Genomic DNA, 22,401 nt, shown 5'->3' on the forward strand with positions numbered 1-22,401 from the left:
TGAACTGTTGACCAAGGTTTCAGAAGTGAGTGTCTAGTACCTGAAAGCTAAGGTTCAGGGCAACATTTATTTCATACTTGTGTAATTTAAATGCAGTGGCTTAACTTATAAACAAGGCCGCTTGTTTGCAGTGACTGAATAAGCCAATCTGAGCTCTGTGTACAAATTACTTCAAAGAATTGCCCCCACCATTGAGGGTACCCTGAGTGTAGATCAGGCAACAATGAAAACTTGCATTTATATAGCATCTTTAATGTAGCAAAACATCCCAAGGCGCTTCATAGGAGCGTTATCAGATGAAATGTTACACCGAGCCACATAAAGGGATATTGGGACAGATGACCAAAAGTTTGGTCAAAGAGGTAGGTTTTAAACCAAGTCTTAAAGGAGGAGAGAGGTTTGGGGAGGGAATTCCAGAGCTTAGGGCCTAGGCAGCTGAAGGCACATCCATCAATGGTGGGGCAAAGTAAATCGTAAATGCAAAAGAGGCTAGAGTTGGAGGAACACAGAGTTCTCGGAGGGTTGTAGGGCTGGAGGAGGTTACAGAGATAGGGAGGGGTGAGGCCATGGAGGGATTTGAACACAAGGATGAGAATTTTTAAAATCAAGATGTTCCCAGACAGGGAGCCAATGTTGATCAGCAAGCACAGGGGGTGATGGGTGAACGGGACTTGGTGCGTGTTAGGATACGGGCAGCAGAGTTTTGGATGAGCTCAAGTTTATCGAGGGTGGAAGATGGGAGGCCGGCCAGGAGAGCATTGGAATAGTTGAAAGCATAAATGAGGGTTTCAGCAACAGATGGGCTGTGGCAGGGGTAGAGACCGGTGATCTTTGCAATGGAGAGGATATGGGGTCGTAAGCTTAGCCCAGGGTCAAATGGGATGCCATGGTTGCGAACAGACTGGTTCAGGCTGAGACAGGTTTCAGAGCAAATACAGCACCTGTGATCAAGTTCTGGCACTCACCACTTACATTGAGAGTGGCTTCCAGACCAGGCAGAAGACAGCTGCAGTATTCCTAGATCTTACTGCTGCATATGACCCGATCTGGCATACAGGCCAACTGTACAAACTGCTGTCAGTCCTACCACAACGGGATGCCATGACTGTGGAACCGCAGCTAAGTGGCCGCCGGTTCCAAGTTTCACTCGGCAAGAAAAACAGCTCCTTGAGGTCCCAAAATAACAGTCTACCTTGGAACTCCGTTCCAGCACTGACACTTTTCAATCGCTTCACAAATGACCTTCCCCTCCCCACTGTCAGGTGTTTTATTTACGCAGACGACATCTGACGGTCTGACAGTACAGGACCAGGATTTCAGTCTCCTAGAAGAAGTCCCGAGAGATAGCCCACTATTGCAGTAAGATGGAGACTTTAACCAGGTGATAGGTTCCGGCTGCTTCCATCGAAACCATGCAAAGGCCAACGAACAGTTTCACATTTTCCTGAATGGACACAGGCTGGACCACAAACCAAAACCTGTGTAGCTCGGTGTTACACTGGACTATCAAAGGACAGCTTATCAAAACCTGGCTGAAAATAAAGATTGGAAACAATCTGATCAACAAACTAGCAGGTTCAACCTGGGGTGCCAATGTGCAGATTTTTAACTCTGTGGCAGTGTATTGCTCCCAGTTGTAGCTCAGCTCTTCTCACACACGACGAGTCGACACTCAGCTGATGAAACAATGTGTATAATAAATAACAGGTACCAGGAGACCAACCAACCTGCTCTGATGGCCAGCTTATTTCCTCCTCTTCTGGTGGTATCTTAGTGTTGCATCCTTTCATTTGATGCACTCAGCTTTCAAGAATAATTTTTGGGTGAGGAAGAGCAGAAGCATGTACTTCAATGACTTCAGGGCTCTCCCACTGAATGGTATGTCCTGGTGATGCTATGTATTCTGCTAATAGTAGCTACAACTGAGTGGCTTACTAAACCACTTCAGAGTCAACCACATACTGTGGGACTAACTTCAGGCCAGACCAAGTAGGTTCCTTTCACTGAAGATCCACATCAAGTTTGTGAATAGGTTTATAGCAAGGTTTGACTGCACTTTTCAACTTTTATTATTACATGAAAAATCAAATAGAAACCATACGAATTAAATTTAAAATTCCTTTTCAAAACAACGATCTATAGATTATTTAAACGGTGATAACTTGACTGTCTTAAAATAAAGCCATAGCTTTATATATATGTATATATATACACACATGAATGATATTAATATTAATATCATTGTTATTGTATTCTCTGCATGATAAATTACAAAATTCGTGGGATTAAAAATAAGGGGAGGGTGAGAAAGGTTCTGCTCAAGCAGCAACTTAGGCAAATGGAAAATCTTCAGCCCCCGCCATGGGAAGCAAACGATATACTGCATCTCGCCGTCTTTTAATGTGCAGGAAAAATTGCACCGAGAAACCGCATCTCCCCGCGGTAAGTCGCTCTCCCCGGAAGAGGGCGAACTTTCCCAATGATAGTTTCATTCTTTTTTTTTCTAAAAAGAAACAAATTACAATCGTTGCAAGGTTCCTATTTGCAACTGTTAACATTTGCAGTCGTATCATTGCGATCAATCGGTCGATCCTAAAAATTGCAAAGGCGTCGCAGCAATCGCCCGGTTCGCCTGCTGACAATCTCCGCCAGCACGGGGACGCGCGCGCGCGCGAGCGCTCCGGGTTCCAGCGCGAGCGCAGGTGGAGCAGGCCGCGCAGGCGCACGACGCGGGAGGCTGGTGGTTGAACGAGAAAAGACGGGAGAGCGCAGGTGCGGAGGAGAGACGGACGCGGTAGGATGAAGTGGCGGTGTGTGTATGTGCTGGGGTTGGTGTCGGGTCGGGGGGGGGAGCTATTTGTTTGCCGCACTTCCTCCCCCCCCCCCCTCTTGGTCTCTGGCGGGAGCTCATTTCCGGTGTCGATACGAACGCTCCGTGCGATCCGATCGGCTCCGTCTTCCGTTCCGTCCTCGTCCCTCGTAGAAAATAAAACGCAGCGACGGGCGGCGAGTGACCGAGGAGCGAGAAGCCGGGCCTCGCGGCTCCGCTAGGGGATTACACCGGCGAAGCCCACACGGTGTGGGCGAGAGAGAGAGAGAGAGAGTGTGGTCGATCGATCGATCGCGGGGCGGCGGGGGCTGTTCCTATGGAGGCGCAGGTGGGTGCGGAGTTGGGCGGCCGGGCCGCCGCCGTTGGTGCCTCCGGTTGTTTGTCGTCCCTCCGGGGCGGCTCGGTGACGGTTGGCCGCCTCACGCCGGGACTGGGCTGCTGCTGCTGCTGCTGGCGGCTCTCGCCCCCCGCATCCTTCCCGGGGTGAGGAGGAGGAGGCCGCCGCCGCCGCCGCGGGTTCAACGGGTTTTTTTTTCTGTTGTTTTCTTTGTGCCTCTTGTTTTGTTTTAAGTGTCATTGGGAGGAGGAGAGTGAGTGGGTCCGAGTCTGCGCAGTGCCGTCCGCCCGACATCACAGCGGCGCCGCGCCGAGACAATGAGAGGGGAACGGGCCAGAGTGAGTGTGTGTACACGGGGAATGGGTCAGAGTGAGTGTGTGTACACGGGGAATGGGTCAGAGTGAGTGTGTGTACACGGGGAACGGGCCAGAGTGAGTGTGTGTACACGGGGAATGGGTCAGAGTGAGTGTGTGTACACGGGGAACGGGCCAGAGTGAGTGTGTGTACACGGGGAACGGGTCAGAGTGAGTGTGTGTACACGGGGAACGGGTCAGAGTGAGTGTGTGTACACGGGGAATGGGTCAGAGTGAGTGTGTGTACACGGGGAATGGGTCAGAGTGAGTGTGTGTACACGGGGAATGGGTCAGAGTGAGTGTGTGTACACGGGGAACGGGCCAGAGTGAGTGTGTGTACACGGGGAATGGGTCAGAGTGAGTGTGTGTACACGGGGAACGGGCCAGAGTGAGTGTGTGTACACGGGGAATGGGCCAGAGTGAGAGTGTGTACACGGGGAATGGGTCAGAGTGAGTGTGTGTACACGGGGAACGGGCCAGAGTGAGTGTGTGTACACGGGGAATGGGTCAGAGTGAGTGTGTGTACACACGGGGACCGGGCCAGAGTGAGTGTGTGTACACACGGGGACCGGGCCAGAGTGAGTGTGTGTACACACGGGGACCGGGCCAGAGTGAGTGTGTGTACACACGGGGACCGGGCCAGAGTGAGTGTGTGTACACACGGGGACCGGGCCAGAGTGAGTGTGTGTACACACGGGGACCGGGCCAGAGTGAGTGTGTGTACACACGGGGACCGGGCCAGAGTGAGTGTGTGTACACACGGGGACCGGGCCAGAGTGAGTGTGTGTGTGTGTGTACACACGGGGACCGGGCCAGAGTGAGTGTGTGTGTGTGTGTGTACACACGGGGACCGGGCCAGAGTGAGTGTGTGTGTGTGTGTGTACACACGGGGACCGGGCCAGAGTGAGTGAGTGTGTGTGTGTACACACGGGGACCGGGCCAGAGTGAGTGAGTGTGTGTGTGTACACACGGGGACCGGGCCAGAGTGAGTGAGTGTGTGTGTGTACACACGGGGACCGGGCCAGAGTGAGTGAGTGTGTGTGTGTACACACGGGGACCGGGCCAGAGTGAGTGAGTGTGTGTACGTACACACGGGGACCGGGCCAGAGTGAGTGAGTGTGTGTACACACGGGGACCGGGCCAGAGTGAGTGTGTGTGTGTACACACGGGGACCGGGCCAGAGTGAGTGTGTGTGTACACACGGGGACCGGGCCACTGTGTGTGTGTGTGTGTGTGTGTGTGTATATAACCAGATTGCACCGTATGCAATGGGATCACACTGGGCATGTGTGTATACACAACTGGATCTCTCTGTGTCTGTATCACACTGTAGAACTTAATCAGATCTGTGTATCTTCTCAATGGGATCACAGTCTACAGGTGTGTGATCAGACCACATTGTATCTGTCACACTGTGTAACCAGATCGCACACTAAATGTGACTTGACCTTTCTCTCACACACCATACGTGCACAATATACGCAATGCTCTCTTTCTTTCTCACACACACACAAGTGATTACCACCCGATCGCACTCTGTCTCACACATATATATATATATATATATACATACAAACTGTGTGAACCCAGATCGCAGTTGCACGCACACGTATGGCAGGACGGAATGCTTCAAGAGGGACCATGCAGAGCTCCTTCATTTGCATTTTTCAAATCTGGCTGATGTTTGAATTAACAAAGTAACTATTTACATAAGCAGTTTTCGCTTTCCTCCATTAAAATAGTTTGTGGTGTGGGAAATGGACACTGTCTAAATGAATTATGGCTGCAACTTTTGACTAATTAATCTGCATACTTTAAATACTATGGGCTGTTGACCACTAGTGTATCTTATGTTCAACATGAAATTGGTATGGGGTAGGGAGTAGAAATGCAAACTGATGGCATTGTTACTCTTTTGGAGATGAAATATATATTTATTAATTTCATTGGTAAGAATAAAAGGTCTTCATTCCCTGAAAAATGAGTGAGGAAGTCGGAATGTTGATCACATCAAGTCATTCCCTGAAAAATGAGTGAGGAAGTCGGAATGTTGATCACATCAAGTCGCACTTGAAATTGTTTCTTTAATTGTGTGCCAAACATGGGAAATTGAAAGGATGTCTTTATCTTGTAATTATTTTTTTCAAAAATGGAGTTCTCATCATTTTCTGTGTAGCAAGCCATGAAACTTTTAACATGCTTGCTCTCTTTTCCTCTCCCACGGATATCTGCAGAGTATATAGCTCCAGTTAAACTTTACCTGTTGATTTCTAGCAATAACAGGAATGTTGTTTGATGTATGCCACACTTTGATGCAAGGGCATTTGTCGCACCAGAATGCTAAGTAGAAAAGACAAACAACATAATCTTCAATTTTATATTGGCAGGTACTGGTTGATGGCCAAACCTCCAGTGGCATTGGCTTTTATACAAGTGTGTTTAGTCTTGTGCTGTCACTCAACTACATTTTTAAATTTTAACAGTGACTATGCAGAATGTGCACTCTGCACAAAAGCAAGTATTTGGGTAGGTTGTACAACGTAAACTTAAGTGTATCAAGGGCTTTCATGCACCCCTCCTGGAACCATGTAAAAATTAATTTTTATATTTAATGTCATAGTCCAGTAATATTACTAGCTTCTATTTTTGTAGCCAAGACTGGCGACACATGAAACTTGTTGATATGCTTTTATGATTTCAGTGGACTCTAAAAGTGTCATTTAGCCCCCCTCAACGTGGCACCATTGCCATTCAGTGCCATAGTTATTAATGGCAATGTGTTCTTGTTCTTTACGTGGCCTTTATTATACTGTTACTTGTGAGAGTTGTTGGAAGATATACTTGGGATTTGGATAGTTCAGGAACAGGAGCTCCGGAAGGAACCTGGGACTTTTGGAAGTTAGCAAATTTTAAAACTATAGCAATAAACGGCTTGCAGGTGACGGTGAGTGATTGAATCATGGGCGTTTTATACTCAGGAATACTTGATATTAAACTTTGATCAGGTGCTTGTACAAAGTGTGAAATTGGAGTTTAAAAAAATTTGCTCCTCAATCTAGAAAACATGCTTATGAATATGTCTGAATCTTCCAACCAGTACTTCATTTGTCAGTGCCAAGGATAATATGTAGCACAGCATAGCTAAATTTATCAGATGCTTGTGCCTTCAACAAGTAGTGCTCACGATTTGTTTTGTCACTGCAACGAAGGATGTGTTGCGCTGCATGCAGTGTAGGCATGTATTAATCTTACATTTGTGTATTGTAAATGAACATTGCATGTACTCCATGTTTATATTTATGCATATAATCTCAAAAACATGGAGTACATGCATTGTTCAGCATGTTTTGATGCATTTCCTGATTATCACGTAGTCAATTTGCCATGATAATGCTGCAGTGATGGTGTCATCTTCTCACCAGTTTTCCCACCCTTCCCTCATATCTTAAAGTTGTTACTTTCTTGCTAGGATTACAGTTCCATTGAGAAGTGGTGCTTCATCCAAATGGCCACTACATGAAGTGTCAGTGGATTATTTGATTGTGGGGAGAGGATGGCATCACAGCTAAGCCCAATCCTGCTCTCTCTATATGGCCACTTCTTGCTGGAGAACGACCAGAGATGGAAATCCGGTTGAGGTCTCCCTCTCTGGATCTGTGGTTTGTGTACATCCACTGCAACTCCAAGTGAGATAAGCTAACAGCACAAATGTGGGATTGAACCTGGGACCGTAACTGGTTGTTATAGCTCAACTACTCCATTTGATAAACTTGTTGATCCATGAAGGCAGCTGTGTCCTGGCTGTCAATTTTCACCTTGATATCTGCTTCTGTGTACTGGGGGGGATGGGGGTGAGAGAGAATATTGAGTACAAGGGTGCTCTCATTGGAGAGTTCAAGTGACAGTTATAAATCACTTGATCTATACTGCCATTGTTTAATGATGTCATCCAACCCCCCTCATTATGATCATAGCCATTGTAACAGTTCCCAGGTGACTTATTCTGTGGGCATGTAAAAAAAATGCATTTTTTTAAAATGCATGCTTCAATCATAACAAGGAAGAAAAATAGTATGTCAGTCCAGTCTGCTTTATGACCATTGACCCATGCAGGATGTGATCTTGTATCTGATATGCTGTGAGTTTGCTGGCTGTTTTGTAGTTGATACCTAGGCTGGTTACGGTATAATTTATCTGCAACTCTTGGACCATGTTAGTTGACAACACGCAACATATCTTGGCAAATCATGCTTGGCAAATCGAGCATTGCATTTTGCAGTTGGAAAAGCTCTTTTAAAATACACGATTTGCTAATCAATTAATTAAAACGAGTTTGCTCATTTGATCACCGACCTGTTCGTCCCCTCTTATGTTACCAATGCTGTCTTGTGCTGATGTGTAGTGTTTTCATCTTGCACAACTTCAAGATGCAGTATAACGGCGATATAGTTCATCTAAACTCGTATATATTCAACATTCTTTCTAGTACATTGACAGTTGCATTCGGTGCAGAAGCAAAAGTTTTGAAACATTAAAAGTTTCATGTTTACGGTTCCGCAGACCATGTTGGATTTCTTTTAAGCTTCCATTGATGGAAACAAGGATGTCAAAAACATTAGCAACAGTCAGAAGACCCGAAAGCGGAGCTGAGTGTGAGTTTGTTTGTTGTGTGGAGAGCTGCATTCCTAAAATCAAGAGCGATGGCCAGTGTCATACAAGTACTAAAAGTACAGCTCAGGCAGTGGAAATAGTTTTTAAGTTATTTAAGTTTGAATATTTATTGTTTACGACAACTTGCATTTATATAGCGCCTTCAACGTAGTAAAACATCCCAAGGTGCTTCACAGGAGCGTTATCAAACAAAATTTGACACCGAGCCACATAAGGAGATATTAGGACAAATACTTGGTCAAAGAGGTAGTTTTCAAGGATTGTCTTAAAGGATAAAGGAGAGGTTTAGGGAGGGAATTCCAGAGCTTAGGGCCTAGATGGCTGAAGGCACGGCCACCAATGGTGGAGCGATTAAAATTGGGGATGTGCAAGAGGCCAGAATTGAAGGAGCGCAAAGATCTCAGAGGGTTGTAGGGCTGGAGGAGGTTACAGAGATCGGGAGGGGTGAGGCCCTGTGGCCCTCATTCCTACTCCTAGCTCAGCGGCAGTGGGGCAAATGATTTAACTCCTTACTGTTGCCCTTATGACAGCTAATTAAGTGTAAACAAGGATTCAAACCTGGGTCTTTCTTGATCTATATGGCTCAATACACACCTCCATGAGGCATTTACCCACTGTTCCACCAAGGTAATTCCAAACATTAGTGTCTTAATGTTGAAGCAAGGATACAATTAATAAACCAGATGTAATATATGCCATCAATTGTTGAAAGTCACTATCTGTATGGGAAAGGTGTAGGCTATGACTAATTCAGTCTTCAGTGTTTCCTTCTTACCAACTGTACTGAAGCCTTATTTTCAAAGTTTTAGAAGGGTTGAATTATCGAGCCTGATTTGTAGTTCGGCAAAGTAAGCAATTCACAAAGGTGGCCTACAACCTAATGGAGAGGTAACGTTTTCCAGATTCCAGGGAAGAATTTTGTTATTCTACAGTGACAACAGGACATTGATTTTAGCACGTTGGAATGTCCCTTACTTCCCAGACTGAAAATCCTGACTTGTGGCAGTGATAATGTAGGTTAACCAGTACCACTTACTTCAGACGAAAGCAGATACACCTGCAATCAAAAGTCATCAGTCCTCTAGACTTCAATACATACTTTACAACTTGTCTTCCAGTGAGCCACCACTGAAAAATAACTCATTACTGTAGGATCCATCAAGTGATGCGCACACACATTCCAGCCCCACAGTGCTATCATCTTTATAAACCTTTCACCAACATCTAACAGCTCTCAAAGCATTCTCCAAAGAACAACAAAAGAGCTACAAAGTGACTGTTATCTAATTTTTTTTAATGTATAACAAATGTCTGGCAGTGAGTTTAAGGCAGTAATTTGATCATGCAGTTGTTTGGATGATCATAAACCGAAAACTGTACTTTCACGGTTTATGACTTTGTCTAAATCGCTCGGCTGAATTACTGCCTTGTAACGCGCTGCCAGCCATTTATTATCCTTGTATAGAATAACTGGCTTTATTAACTGCTATGGTAGATGTAAGTCAATTAAATCTGTACGACCTAACGCAGTCTGTGGAGCAGAAATGGTTGGATAAGGTTTGGGTTTTATTCTACTGAGTGAGGCTTCTAAGAGTGATGCTGCTTGTAAATCCAGGCAGCAGAATATCTTTTTGTTGGAGTTTAAGGAATGTGCTTACATTGGAAGCAGGCGAGACTATCTTAAATGGAATTGAACTAATTTGAAACTTCACAGTATTGGGTTGGGGGTTGAATAGGAAGAGGCAGGGAAATATTTGTCATTCCCTGTTTTAAAAGAAATTAAATCGAATGCTACATTTCTGTCGACCTACAAGTGCTATGTTCAGTGAGATAAAATGGCTAATTATACCCTCACAGTTTTGAATATCCCAGGTGCCACTTTAAACTTCAAAAATTCTCTCCGAATCATGAAGTGCTAATTAAATCATGTGCCTCCCTTTTTGTCTATTGTAACATCCCATTAACACGTTTATAAATCACTATGTGCTTGCTTTCTGCCTAGGTCTGGTCTGAGCTGAGTGTCACAAGGGAGCTGAGTTAAGGGATATGATGCTTGAGTGTGCAGTAACCTGAACCAAGGAATGATATGACCATACCCTGCAGACAGTATATTACTGAGTAGTTTAAATTGTATCTGGTATCTTTGCAGTTTCAACTGCTGATACCCAATACCACTGCCACCTGCCAGTTCTGAGACACCTGACGTATGGCATCTGGTCTCATTACATTCCTAATTTAAAACGTCAAAAATGAGCACAGTACTGGGGAAGAGGGAAACAGGAAAGAATAATGCAGCGATATTCAGCTGCCATTTTTACGATTGGTACTTCATTTTTAAATCGTTGAAATTGTAGGCATTTTTGATGGCAGGCTCAGGAGACATCCAATTTAAGGTTAGTACCTTCCAACTGAGCACCTGTGCACAAAACAAAGCTGTGGATTGTACTGTAGACTTTAGTAACAAAGATCTTGCCAGCAAATGCAGTTCAGGCAGATTTAATTTCGTTTGATGTGCACTAAGCTTGGACATTGGAAGCCACATTTCAGCTCAGTGGGTATTGGTGTCGCTATGCAACCTTTTTTTTTACTTTTCCAGTTTGGTCTAGTGCTTAGGCTTTTTTTTTGTTTGGGGGTGGGGAAGAGTGGGGACATTTTTCCTCTTGTCAAGTAGGTGTATCAAGTTTCTTCAGGACAGAACAGGGCAACTTCAATGCACAGTGTCTCCCCTGCGTACTTTAGCCTCTTTAGCCCTCCCCATTACCATGAGAAGTTCCTTGAGATCCAATTTCAAAAGAACACCCTTTACTTGACCTGTATGGGATACTTGGAGTTGAGGTGAGCGTTATGTTCTGTTTTGGGTTACTCAAATTGGCCTCAATTTGGGAATGTTGCAAGCCGAGATGTTAAGAACTGGTTACACTGGACAGCTTCATAAGTGGGGTTTATTTTGCCTCAAGTATTTCAGTGAGTAGTTGATTTCAAAATGTATTTATTTTCATCAGAATGTTGTTTAAATCTGAATTTTTCACTTTGGGTACATGGATATCAAAGTGTTTCTGTAAATAAGAGTCAGATTTATATGTGAGAACAAATCTACTTTCATTGCAATGAATTTCTCTCTTAAAGTCTGCTATATATAGCAACCCAGCCTACTCCTCTAATTCGTACAAGTGCTGTTCTACAAATTAGATAATGGGTATAACAAGATAAGGTTACACTTTAAAGCAATGGCCCAAAGCTAACATTGTATTGCCAAAAGAAAATAATTTAGTGAATGTAACATTTTTGAGAATCGACTGACTATTAAGCACTTCTGATTTCTTAGGAAACTTTTTTCCCCTCTTCCAGAGCCCCTGTATTAAAGATGCTTTTTCATGAAAAGCATAGTGATTTTTTTCTTTCTTTCCTTCCCCTTCCTTGACAAAAAAAATCAAACTTTGTAGAACCACAGGGTAATTAGTTTTGTTTGAACAAGTACTGAACTGTTGTAGATATGAAAAGTAGATAACATGTTGTCTTATTTATAAATTCAGATTATTTTGTGGTTGATTGTTGTCTAAGCTCAGGACATGCAGTGGCCAGCAGTGTAATGAGATGACCAGAAGTTTCTGTGAATTATCACGGCCAGTGATCGGATATCTCACAACTGACTAATACGCCAGTGACTTATGGTTTGACACATGAGTAAAGATACTCATCTCATCAAGATGCTGGTCCAGGAGTGTGCTGCTTATGGCACACATACATAATTTTAAAATGGAGTTATATTTTGATGGCAGAAGTTGTGGAAATGGTAGGGTTTTTTTTTGTGTGTTTTATGTTTTTCAAAGCCCATGTGTGTTGTGAAAGGAATTAAGTGTGGAAGGAGTGTGACTTTTTAGCACATTTGTGAGACCGAAAATGTATCTGACACTCGTTTGCACAATCATTTCTTGTCATGTTCAAGAAACTCCACTACCTAACCAACTGAAACATGCCGTCTAATAAAATATGTGAGTGAGTTTCTGTCTTGTAATATACTCCCTGTATTTATTATATTATTTGAGGATAGGACTTCCATTATATATCTTCTGTAAACAATTTTACAACACCAAGTTATAGTCCAGCAATTTTATTTTAAATTCACAAGCTTTCGGAGGCTACCTCCTTCCTCAGGTGAACGATGTGGAAAACCTGAGGAAGGAGGTAGCCTCCGAAAGCTTGTGAATTTAAAATAAAATTGCTGGACTATAACTTGGTGTTGTAAAATTGTTTACAATTGTCAACCCCAGTCCATCACCGGCATCTCCACATCATTATATATCTTCATTGTCCATGCCAGGGCCTGCTTTTGTCTGTTGTTCTGAATTGCCTCCAGAGAGCATGTCTCAATTGACTCTTTTCCCACTTCGAGAGAAGTGCCTGGCCTCCACTGAGCACCTCCCAAGGTCGCTGCTGAGATCAGTGTAACGGACTGATAGTTCACGCAATCCGTAGTGTTACTGGTTTAGAACTGCAACGTACTTTGCTGTTATACTGTCTCTGGTGTGTTTCTTTTCCATGTTTTTTTTATTCCCTTCTCTATCATGCTATCCCTCCTAAAGAAAGAAGGAAAGACTTGCATTTATATAGTCCCTTTCATGACCTCGGGACATCCCAAAGTGTTTTACAGCCATTGAAGTACTTTTGAAGTGTAGCTACTGTTGTAATGGAAACTTCCATGGGCAAGAGGGTGGGTGGGTAACCTATGCAACTCTGTAAGTGATCACCCAAGTGTGTGTGAGACCAATCCAGAGCATCTCTCCATTCAGCTTCTATAAAATTTCCCTTCCTGTAATACTACAGCTGAGATTGGTAACTCTACATATGGGAAATCACGGGCATAAAACTTGCCACTCGTGGCACGTCACATTGGAGCTTAGTGTGCTGTGCCACCAACTCATGCAGTCCCGACATCGATGTGTGTATGTATTTCTTGAAGTGACTTGTAAATTGAATTAAAATGTAATGGTCTTCATTTCTAACCTCAAGAAGTTGTAAATAAGTGTCAGCTTGGCTCAGTGATTGTACTCTCACCTCTGAGTTAAAGGTTCCAGGTTCAAGTCCAACTCCAGTCTTAGGCTGCCGCGACCGTGCAGTAGTGAGGGAGTGCTGCATCATCTCAGGTGCCGTCTTTCAGATGAGATGTTAAATCAAGGCCCCATCTGCATGTTAAGGTGGACTAAAAAGATCCTCTGGCACTGTTCAGTGAAAGGTTGGAGTAATGGCCAAAATGTGTCCCTCAACAATCACCATCAACATATTAACTGATCATTTATCTCACTGATATTTTGGGGGTTGGGGGCCTTGGTTTGCACAAATTGGCTTTTGCATTTGTCGACATTACAACAGTGACAACGCTTCAAAAAAAAGTAATTAATTGGCTATGAAGGACTTTGGGGAATCCTGAGGATGCAAATTCATTTTTTCTTAAATTCCCTCCTCCTTATATTGCTTCTTATCACATTTCTCAAACATCCCATAGATACTTGAGTGCAGTGACTGTTATGTAGGCAGTCACGGCAAACACTTTGCCCAGCAAGATCCCACAAACAGAAATGAGATGATTGACCATTTGATATGCTCTTTGGCAGTTGAGAGAAGATTGTAGACCTGGAGAGTGGGAGAGCTCCCTGCCCTTCGAATAGTGCTGTAGGATCTTTAACATAGCATCTGACGGGTGGCACGTTGGGCAACGCAGCACTCCCTTAGTAGAGTGTCAGCCTAGATTATGTGCTCAAGTCCAGTCGTGGGACTTGAGCCACACAATCTTCTGACTCAGTAGTGAGAGTGTTGGCAACACTTAGGTTATTTGGCGATCGAGTAGAATACACTTCCGAAACTCCTCGCCTTCAGTCCTGATAATGATCACTTTTGTTAATGTAGCACCAAGCCACAAAACAATTTTTTCAATCAAAAAGGTATGAATGAATTCCTGGAGGAAAAATAAATATTTTTATTTACAGCATAAACCTTCTTGACATTTCATGCATTCTATTTTGTGAATCAAAGTCAGCAGTATTGGTTAAATTTTTTTGAAATGTTGAAAAAAAAATTGGGCTCCAACGAGCACTTCGTGAGCGATCTGAGAGGTTTGTGGTTGCAACACTCTTGAGAGCTAATCGGGAGACCGTATAGGCCATGTAGATTGATAGAACTTGCATTTCTCCAGTGCCTTACACGACCTCAGGACGTCTCAAAGCGCTTTACTGCTAATAAAGTACTTTTGAAGTGTCGTCACTGTTGTAATGTCGGAAACATGGCAGCCAATTTAAGCACAGTGAGGTCCCAATTTGATAAATTACCAGATAATCTGTTTTTAGTGATGTTGGTTGAGGGATAAATATTGGTCAGGACACCGGAGAGAACTTCCCTGCCCTTTGTCGATCTTTTACGTCCACCCAAGAGGGCAGACGGGGCCTCGGTTTAACACCTCATCTGAAAGACAGCTCCTCCGATAGTGCAGCACCTCGTCAATACTGCACTGGGAGTATCAGTCTAGATTTTGTGTTCAAGTCTCTGGAGTGGGATTTGAATCCATAACCTTCTGACTCAGAGACGAGAATGCTACCACTGAGCCACAGCTGACCACATGTAGATTTAACTGAAACAGTTTAGGAGATTTGATGACAATAAACACTGAAGCAAGCAGAGCAGATGGCTTCTTGGGATATTTTTACAGCTGTTCTGCAAAAAAAAAATCTTTTCCTAGTAGGAACAGAAAGACTTTGGTTATCTGTGAGATCCTAGTAGATAAGGTATTTTTGAAATTAAAATTGGCAGTACAAAATCTCATGTGACCTCATACACAAAGCGTTTCAGCAATGCATTTCAAGTTACACACTAAAATGGAACTTAACCTATTTCCTGGCCTGATACATTTCTGCTGGTGCTTTGAATGTAATTTAAAACTTTACATAGATTAATGCTAGCCAAAGTGCATTTTGCCCAAACCTATATTTAGTTTTGTTTGCTGAATTTGTTAATAGGAAATCTAAGCTGTTCAGAATGTTCTGTTGTAACTATTTGGTTACATTGTGGTCTAAATTGATTGGGGGAAGGAGCTGGAGAGAAAATCCTGTTTGTTACAACACAGCTTTGCAATCACAAGATCAAGCACATGGAATGTTTATTTTGTGAATGTAACATGGAATTCACTTCACTGAGTTGTCATTTGCAGTGAAAATTATTAAAAAAGCAGATATGATTACATTGCTCTTGCTGGAAAGTGGGATCCAAAGTGTCTAAAAGTCAGAAATAAAAATAGAAAATGCTGGAACTGGCGAAGTTCTGCAGTTCTGACGAAGGGTCATCGGCCTGAAACGTTAACTCTGCTTCTTTCTGTACAGAAGCTGCCTGCCTTGCTGAGTATTTCCAGCATTTTCTGTTTTTATTTCAGATTTCCAGCATCTGCAGTATTTTGCTTCTAAAAGTCAGATGTTTTCATTTTTACTGTAACATATTCCCTCTAGTACTGTAATATTTCCTACATATACAGCAACTCTAATGCAGCAATTGGTGAAACTATGGAGAGAGGTAACTTCTATAAACAGTTCACTTCAAGGTCTTACAAACTTATCAAGTGCTGTGTAAACATTTCCAACCTTGACCTTTTTGATTTGGGATTATATCCAAACTTCACACTAGTTTTGGCAATGATGTATTAAAAAAATAGTAAACTGTAATTAATTTTATGCTAATAAACATTGCTGACTCATCCAGCAGCCAGTCAGTGTCATATCATTTTAGAAAACCTCAGCATGCTGTGGTTATTTTTTAAATTGTCCCTGTAGTGCTATATATCCATAAAACCAGACAAGATTCGAAGCAGCCAGTACTATAATGTGCTGTTGTAGATCATGATGATATGAGTGTTTTCCATTGAGTTGTGTCATCGTTGACTGTCCAGTTGTTGAGTTCTTTAAACTGTTAATGTGTACATGTCTGTGTAAGACTTTGCTTGTTTCCATTAGGAAATCTAGCGAAAGGTCTCTCGAAGATATGGGTGGGGCGGGGGCGGTGGCGATGGATAGAGGAATTGGCAGTGGTGATGGCTTCTTTTCCTACTAGTGTTAAATTAAGAGAAATTTAAGACCGTGGTTGCATGATATCAAATCGGTGGGTATGTGCATTGTCCATAAAGAAGTAGCAACTTTTTAAATTTCAAAATATACTTTATTTCATAAAATTTAAAGATACTAGAATTCCAAGGTGATACCATTCAAAACAATACGACAAGGATCGTACACAATACAATTCTAATATAATTTAAAACACAGTACATATCTTATACATGCTGTACAATACAAGGTGGGATGGCCTTACATGGTGGCCTTTCCCCACAGAGCCTTTGCGTAGGTCACACCTTGCCTCAGTGCATTCCGCAGCACGTACTCCTTGTCGGCAATGTTACAGGCACACTGGTCAATTTAACTGGGTCGTGCAATCTGAATGAGCTAGTTACCATTCAGGATGCAATCTATTACACTGCAACTGAACATACTGTTATTGGCTACAAATGCCAACTTTTATATAAGGTATTGGAATGTTTGATCATTATAGGTAATGGTTGGGTATTTAATTATTAAAATCAGCACAGCAAATACAGTGATCAGCACTGGCAGGGCTAATTATCAACCGAATAGCATAATCTCTCCCTTCTAATTCTGATGGGTAAATTTTGCTACCGGCCTATCAGGCCTGTGATTTATAAAGCTGCAGCACTTGTCTGGAGTGTTTTTCTTTGTGTGTAGGTATGTACCCTTCCCTGATCCACTCCCACAGATTTGTAGCATGTGTCCTTGTGATTCTAAACAATGTACGTGATCATAAAAGTTTCACTGTTTGAGAATTTAAATTATTAGAGTTGAATTCTGATAAATGTATAACTAGTTTGTTTAGGCATTTTATGTGTGCATCAGGCTTTCTCTAAGTGGCCAGCTAATAATAATGAGTTGCAAATTTCTCTACCATGGCCCATTTAATCACTCATTTAGCAATTTAGCCTTAAAACGCTGACTGAAGCCAAAACAAAAATGAAACGATTTTGCGCAGAAATAGTTAGACTTCTCAAATGTGCGGCTCTTTGTGGCTGAAATGTGATAGTGGGAGGTTTGTATTTAAAATGCTGAGCATTAAAAAATAAAACTGGGAGCTTTTGGGGGTGATGGGGGTCAGGAATTTTATGGTTTGGGAATGGACGGTACATTCTATGATTGTATCAGCTGCATGTTTATTTGGAATTGACTGAAACACCCAAATGGATTTTAAAGTTTCAGTTCCCTACTCTGGGAACAAATTAGTTTTTGAATTGTTATTTTTAAAAAAAACTCAAATACCTGCGTGGGTGGTAGTATGGATATCTAATGGGAACAGGAGTAAACCATTCAGCCCCTCAAGCCTGCTCCACCATTCAGTTAAGTCATGGCTAATCTGTATCTTAACTCTATCCACCCGCCTTGGTTCCGTAACCCTTAATACCCTTGCCTAACAAAAATCTATCAGTCTCAGTTTTGAAATTATCAATTGAATCCCAAGCTCAACAGCTTTTATGGGGCCAGATTTCCACTACCAGATTTGTTTGAAGAAGTGCTTCCTGACATTACCCTGAATGACCTAGCTCTAATTTTAAGGTTATGCTTCCTTGTTCTGGACTCGCCCACCAGAGGAAATAGTTTCTCTCTATCTACCCTATCAAATCCTTTAATCATCTTAAACACCTTAATTAGATCACCTCTTAATCTTCTATATTCAAGAGAATATAAGCCTAGTCTATGCAACCCGTCCTCCTAACTTAACCCTTTTAGCCACAGTATCATTCTGGTGAATCTGCACTGCATCCCCTCCAAGACCAATATATCCTTCCTGAGGTGCGTTGCCCAAAACTGAATGTGGTACTCCAGATAGGGTCTAACCAGAGCTCTGTACCACTGTAACATAACTTCCACCACTTTGTATTCCAGCCCTCTTGAGATAAAGCCCAACATTCCATTAGCCTTTTAAATGATTTTTGTACCTGTCATACTGGTTGTGGAGTATATTGAATACTTTTTTTCAGCGGAAGGTTCAATGAGAGCTTGCATGTATTCCGATGTGCGGTGTGCCTTTACACATTGACTCTTAATTAAAACTACCTTACATGGCACTTTCTACTTGAGTGGGATGCTGTGGATGTGTGTGTTCAGGATGATTAAGGATGGCCGTGCCAGCAAAGCAACATTTTGAACTGAATGAGATTACTGCCAGAGTTATACTCCAGCCCACCTCTGAGTGAAGTAGGAAAAACGACAGTGTCTTGTAAACCTTCTCTGCTGCAGAGTTGAATAAACTCTGGAACCTGTTCAAAGTTTTCTTTTTTAAAAAAAAACAAATATTGTAACTAAGCCAGAGTGATCTGGACTCTGACTGAATTTTAACTTGAGTATCTGCACCAGTGGTTAGGATAGTGCTGTAAGTCATCTTGACTGATTAATTCTCACTCCAAAGTTTCCAGAGCTGACTGTCTAAAGCAGAAGCTTGTGGAAAATTGAGACCGATGGTAGGTACGTATATTTTTCTATTTATTCTTTCAACGTGAAGGATCCCTGTGCCTAATGTCAGATCTTCTGAGTGAATTCCTGGAGTGAACTGAAGACCATAGGCCCTCTAGATTGTACTATTGGGGACTCAAAAATAGAGTCATTTAAAAAAGAAAACCTCAAAACTTCGATTCCGACTTGCTGGCACAGCTTGTTCACATGACAACTCTTGAGTATTGGATTTACTGGGAGGAATTGTGGGACTAGAGTACGAGTGTTTTTAAAAAAAAAATAAGTTCTGTAAGTCAGTGTTACGGAGATTGTTGGTGTTGGTGGGGGGGTGGTCTTGGTAGTGTTGTCTTAATCTTTTTCTTATACTCCCTATCTCTGTAACATCCTCCGAGATCTCTGCACTTCTCCAATTCTGGCCTCTTGCGCATCCCCGATTTTCTTCTCTTTCCCCCCCCCCCCCCCCCCCCCCCCCCCCCATTGATGGCTGTGCCTTCAGCTGCTTAGGCCCTAAGCTCTGGAATTCCCTCCCTAAACCTCTACGCCTGTCTCTCCTCCTTCAGGACGCTCCTTAAAACCTACCACTTTGACTAAGATTTTGGTCACCTGTCCCAATATCTCCTTACATGGCACAGTGTCATATTTTGTCTGATAACGCTCCTGTGAAGCGCCTTGGGACGTTTTACTACCTTAAAGGCGCTATATAAATGTTGTTGTTGTTGTTCTCATAAATCATAAAGTCAACATCAATCAGAAACTGCTGTAATCCCTGCATAGCCTTGATTACCCTATTTCAGCAATTGCTCCCAATGTATGTACTCTCAGTTGCTCGAACACTGAATTACTTCAAATTATACCTGCTTCATGTTCATTGTCAGTGGCTGTACTTTCAGCTACCCTTCAGATCTCCTTCCCTTAACACCTCTGTTTTGCCATATCGCTCCCTCCCTCCTTCCTGCTTCCAGCTATCTCCCAGAAACCCTTGATTTTAACTATACATTTCCCCCCCCACATCCCAACCTGATATTCGCCCCTTTTACCTTCCCGTTTGGTGTCCACTGTTTCCCCTCTATCCTGTTAGATGATTTGAGATCTCTCTCTGTTGGTGAGCAATGCTATATAAATGGAAGTTGTAAATTTTTATGTTTACTATTATCCATATCTGTTACATTTTTGAAAAGTTATCAAAAATGGGTTTCAAGCTAAGCAGTGAATGACATTTTTTTGCCCTTAAATCTGTTCTGGCCTGTTAGTTGAATCTGCTGACCTGCCTGCCAGAAGGTTGTGAAGTTGAACCCTGGACTGCTTGTTAGCTGAATTTGCTTGGCATGGCTGGATGAATTTTACAAGTTGTAAAGTGGCCAGATAGATGAAGGGCAGCATGAGTGAGGGGAAAATTGCCCCGATCCTGTTGCAGCCTTGACTGAACCGGTTCTCCACCCCTCTCCTCCTTTTAAGGCGCTTTTTAAAACCTACCTCTTTGACCAAGCTTTTGGTTACCTTTCCTAATATCTCCTTATGTGGCTCAGTGTCAAATTTTGTTTGGTAACGCTCCTATGAAGTGCTTTGGGACGTTTTATTACGTTAAAGAGCACTGTATAAATGCAGTGCTGTTGATGATTTTGATTAGATCCACCTACATTTATGATGGGTCTGTGAAATAAATGGCTAAAACTGATAGCAGGACGGGAACTGCGAGGTGTAGTGGCTTAGAGACTGGCCTTTCATTTCTGAGACCTGGGTTCAAATCTAGCCCAGACTGATGGGATGAAAGTCAGTACTGCCTGCTGGCTGCAAGGTTCCTGGCCATCTCTGCTTGCTTGTAAGGGTCTATGTGAAATAAGTTTGACCAGTCTCAATTCCATTCCCGAGCATAGCAAACAATTGTCCCTAATTTGACATTGATTGGCATCCTTGCTCGGAGAGGCCCCAGGAAGTGGAAAAAATGTCACATGAGTGCTGTAAGGAGTAGTCTTCTGAGGATGGTGCTTTATTCTGCACCTAGCTATGCTGTACCTGACCTGGGACTGCTTGATAAACTATTTGGAGAGAAACTATTTCCACTGGTGGGGGAGTCCAGAACAAGGGGGCATAACATTAAAATTAGAGCTAGGCCGTTCAGGGGTGAAGTCAGGAAGCACTTCTTCATAAAGGGTAGAAGAAATCTGGAACTCTTTTCCCCAAAAAGCTGTTCAGGCTGGGGGTCAATTGAAAATTTCAAAACTGAGATTGATAGATTTTCGTTAGGTAAAGGGTATTAAGGATTACAGAACCAAGGCAGGTAGATGAAGTTAAGATACAGATCAGCCATGATCTAATTGAATGGCAGAACAGGCTCGAGGGGCTGAATGGCCTACTCCTGTTCCTATGATGCTACCAGTTCATTTTCCAGTACTAACATGCCTCCTCTGGATGACTACAAGAAGTATTTTTTGAGTGAATATTAAATGAAATATTACCATTTTGCAATTATTGTATATAGGATTCTAGCCTCCTATCACAAAAAAATAATCATTTTAGAACAGATATTTTGCACTGCTGCAGGGTGCAAAGAAAATTAAGATTTATTGCATACTTCATTCCAATTTTGGTTTTTTATTGTTCAATATTGTAATCTTAAAGAATATGTACTGCATGGTAAGGTAATGGAAACCTGTTTACTAAAAGGACAGAAAGCAACAAAAATGGCTGATTTCTATTATGCAATTTAAATAGTCGATCCCCAGCAATTTGGAAACTGCAGTTGTTTATGCAGCAGCATACAATGATCTGTGTATATTAGATTAGTAAATTCCCTACTTTCGTTTACAGATTTTGGACCAAAAATGTAGCAATTTTTATGCATTAACATCCAGCAAATGTAGAGCTCATTGTCCCATAAACTGTAAGGTATGGAAGAATGCACAGCACAAAAGAAAACATGATGGGGTTTACAGAAAGATTTTGTAATTGAATTTTCACTCCACTGCCTTTTGTTTGGAAAAACTCTTTATATGTGCAATAATGGATGGGAATAAATTTGTTGAAGGCAGTTACACAACTCAAGAGGTTCACAATGTTAACTGTGAGTGTAGCCTACGTTTATTTATCCTGAGATTTTTGTGTACTCACCTTGAAGCTATACATCTGTCTTGGTTATTTTTGCAGCATAGGTAGAATAAATCAGTTTTTTTGTCAAGCCCTATAAGATTGATGCTTGTGTTAGTGAACATAATTGTCACCCTACTGTTCAGTGTTTTATACCAAGTGAAGGTTAGCCTTATGACATTAATAAATATAACGTATTAATAACCTGGGTTTTTCCTTTCTATGAGATTAAGTGGGAGCATTCATTGTGTTGTGTGTGAAGAACTTACATTTATATAGCTCCTTTCGTAACATTGGGACATCCCAAAGTGCTTTAAAGCCAATAATTTTGAAGTATATTCAGTGTTGTAATGTAGAGAAACGCTGTAGACAATATTGCACAGCAAAATCCCACAAACAGCAATGAGATAATCTGATTTTAGTGATGTTGATTGAGAGATAAATATTGGCCTGGATACCAGGAGAACTCCCCTACTCTTTGATACCTGCCATGAGATCTTTTACGCTCATCTAATAGAGCAGAAAGGGCCTTGGTTTAACGTCTCATCTGAAAGACAGCGCAGTGACAGTGCAGCACTC

At 42.4% G+C, this 22,401-nt stretch overlaps 1 protein-coding gene across 5 annotated transcripts in view; it reads left to right on the plus strand.

Moving 5' to 3' along the window:
- The first annotated feature begins 2,729 nt into the window (after positions 1–2,729).
- LOC137321257 (uncharacterized protein KIAA1958) overlaps positions 2,730–22,401 on the plus strand; it is an 83,335-nt gene continuing 63,663 nt past the window's right edge. Inside the window, exon 1 of one of the 5 annotated variants that reach the window (XM_067983598.1) lies at positions 2,730–2,794. Coding sequence is in view for 1 of the 5 variants with exons in the window: in XM_067983593.1 (XP_067839694.1) it covers positions 2,800–2,810 (11 nt within the window). In the remaining 4 variants the exon portion in view is untranslated. Of the gene's footprint in view, positions 2,811–3,073; positions 3,159–18,671; positions 18,751–22,401 lie in introns of those variants that run through there. The other 4 variants (XM_067983593.1, XM_067983596.1, XM_067983599.1 and 1 more) reach the window with 4 other exon arrangements.

This window comes from Heptranchias perlo, chromosome 4 (assembly GCF_035084215.1).
Source record: "Heptranchias perlo isolate sHepPer1 chromosome 4, sHepPer1.hap1, whole genome shotgun sequence".
In the NCBI taxonomy this organism is placed as follows: domain Eukaryota; kingdom Metazoa; phylum Chordata; class Chondrichthyes; order Hexanchiformes; family Hexanchidae; genus Heptranchias; species Heptranchias perlo.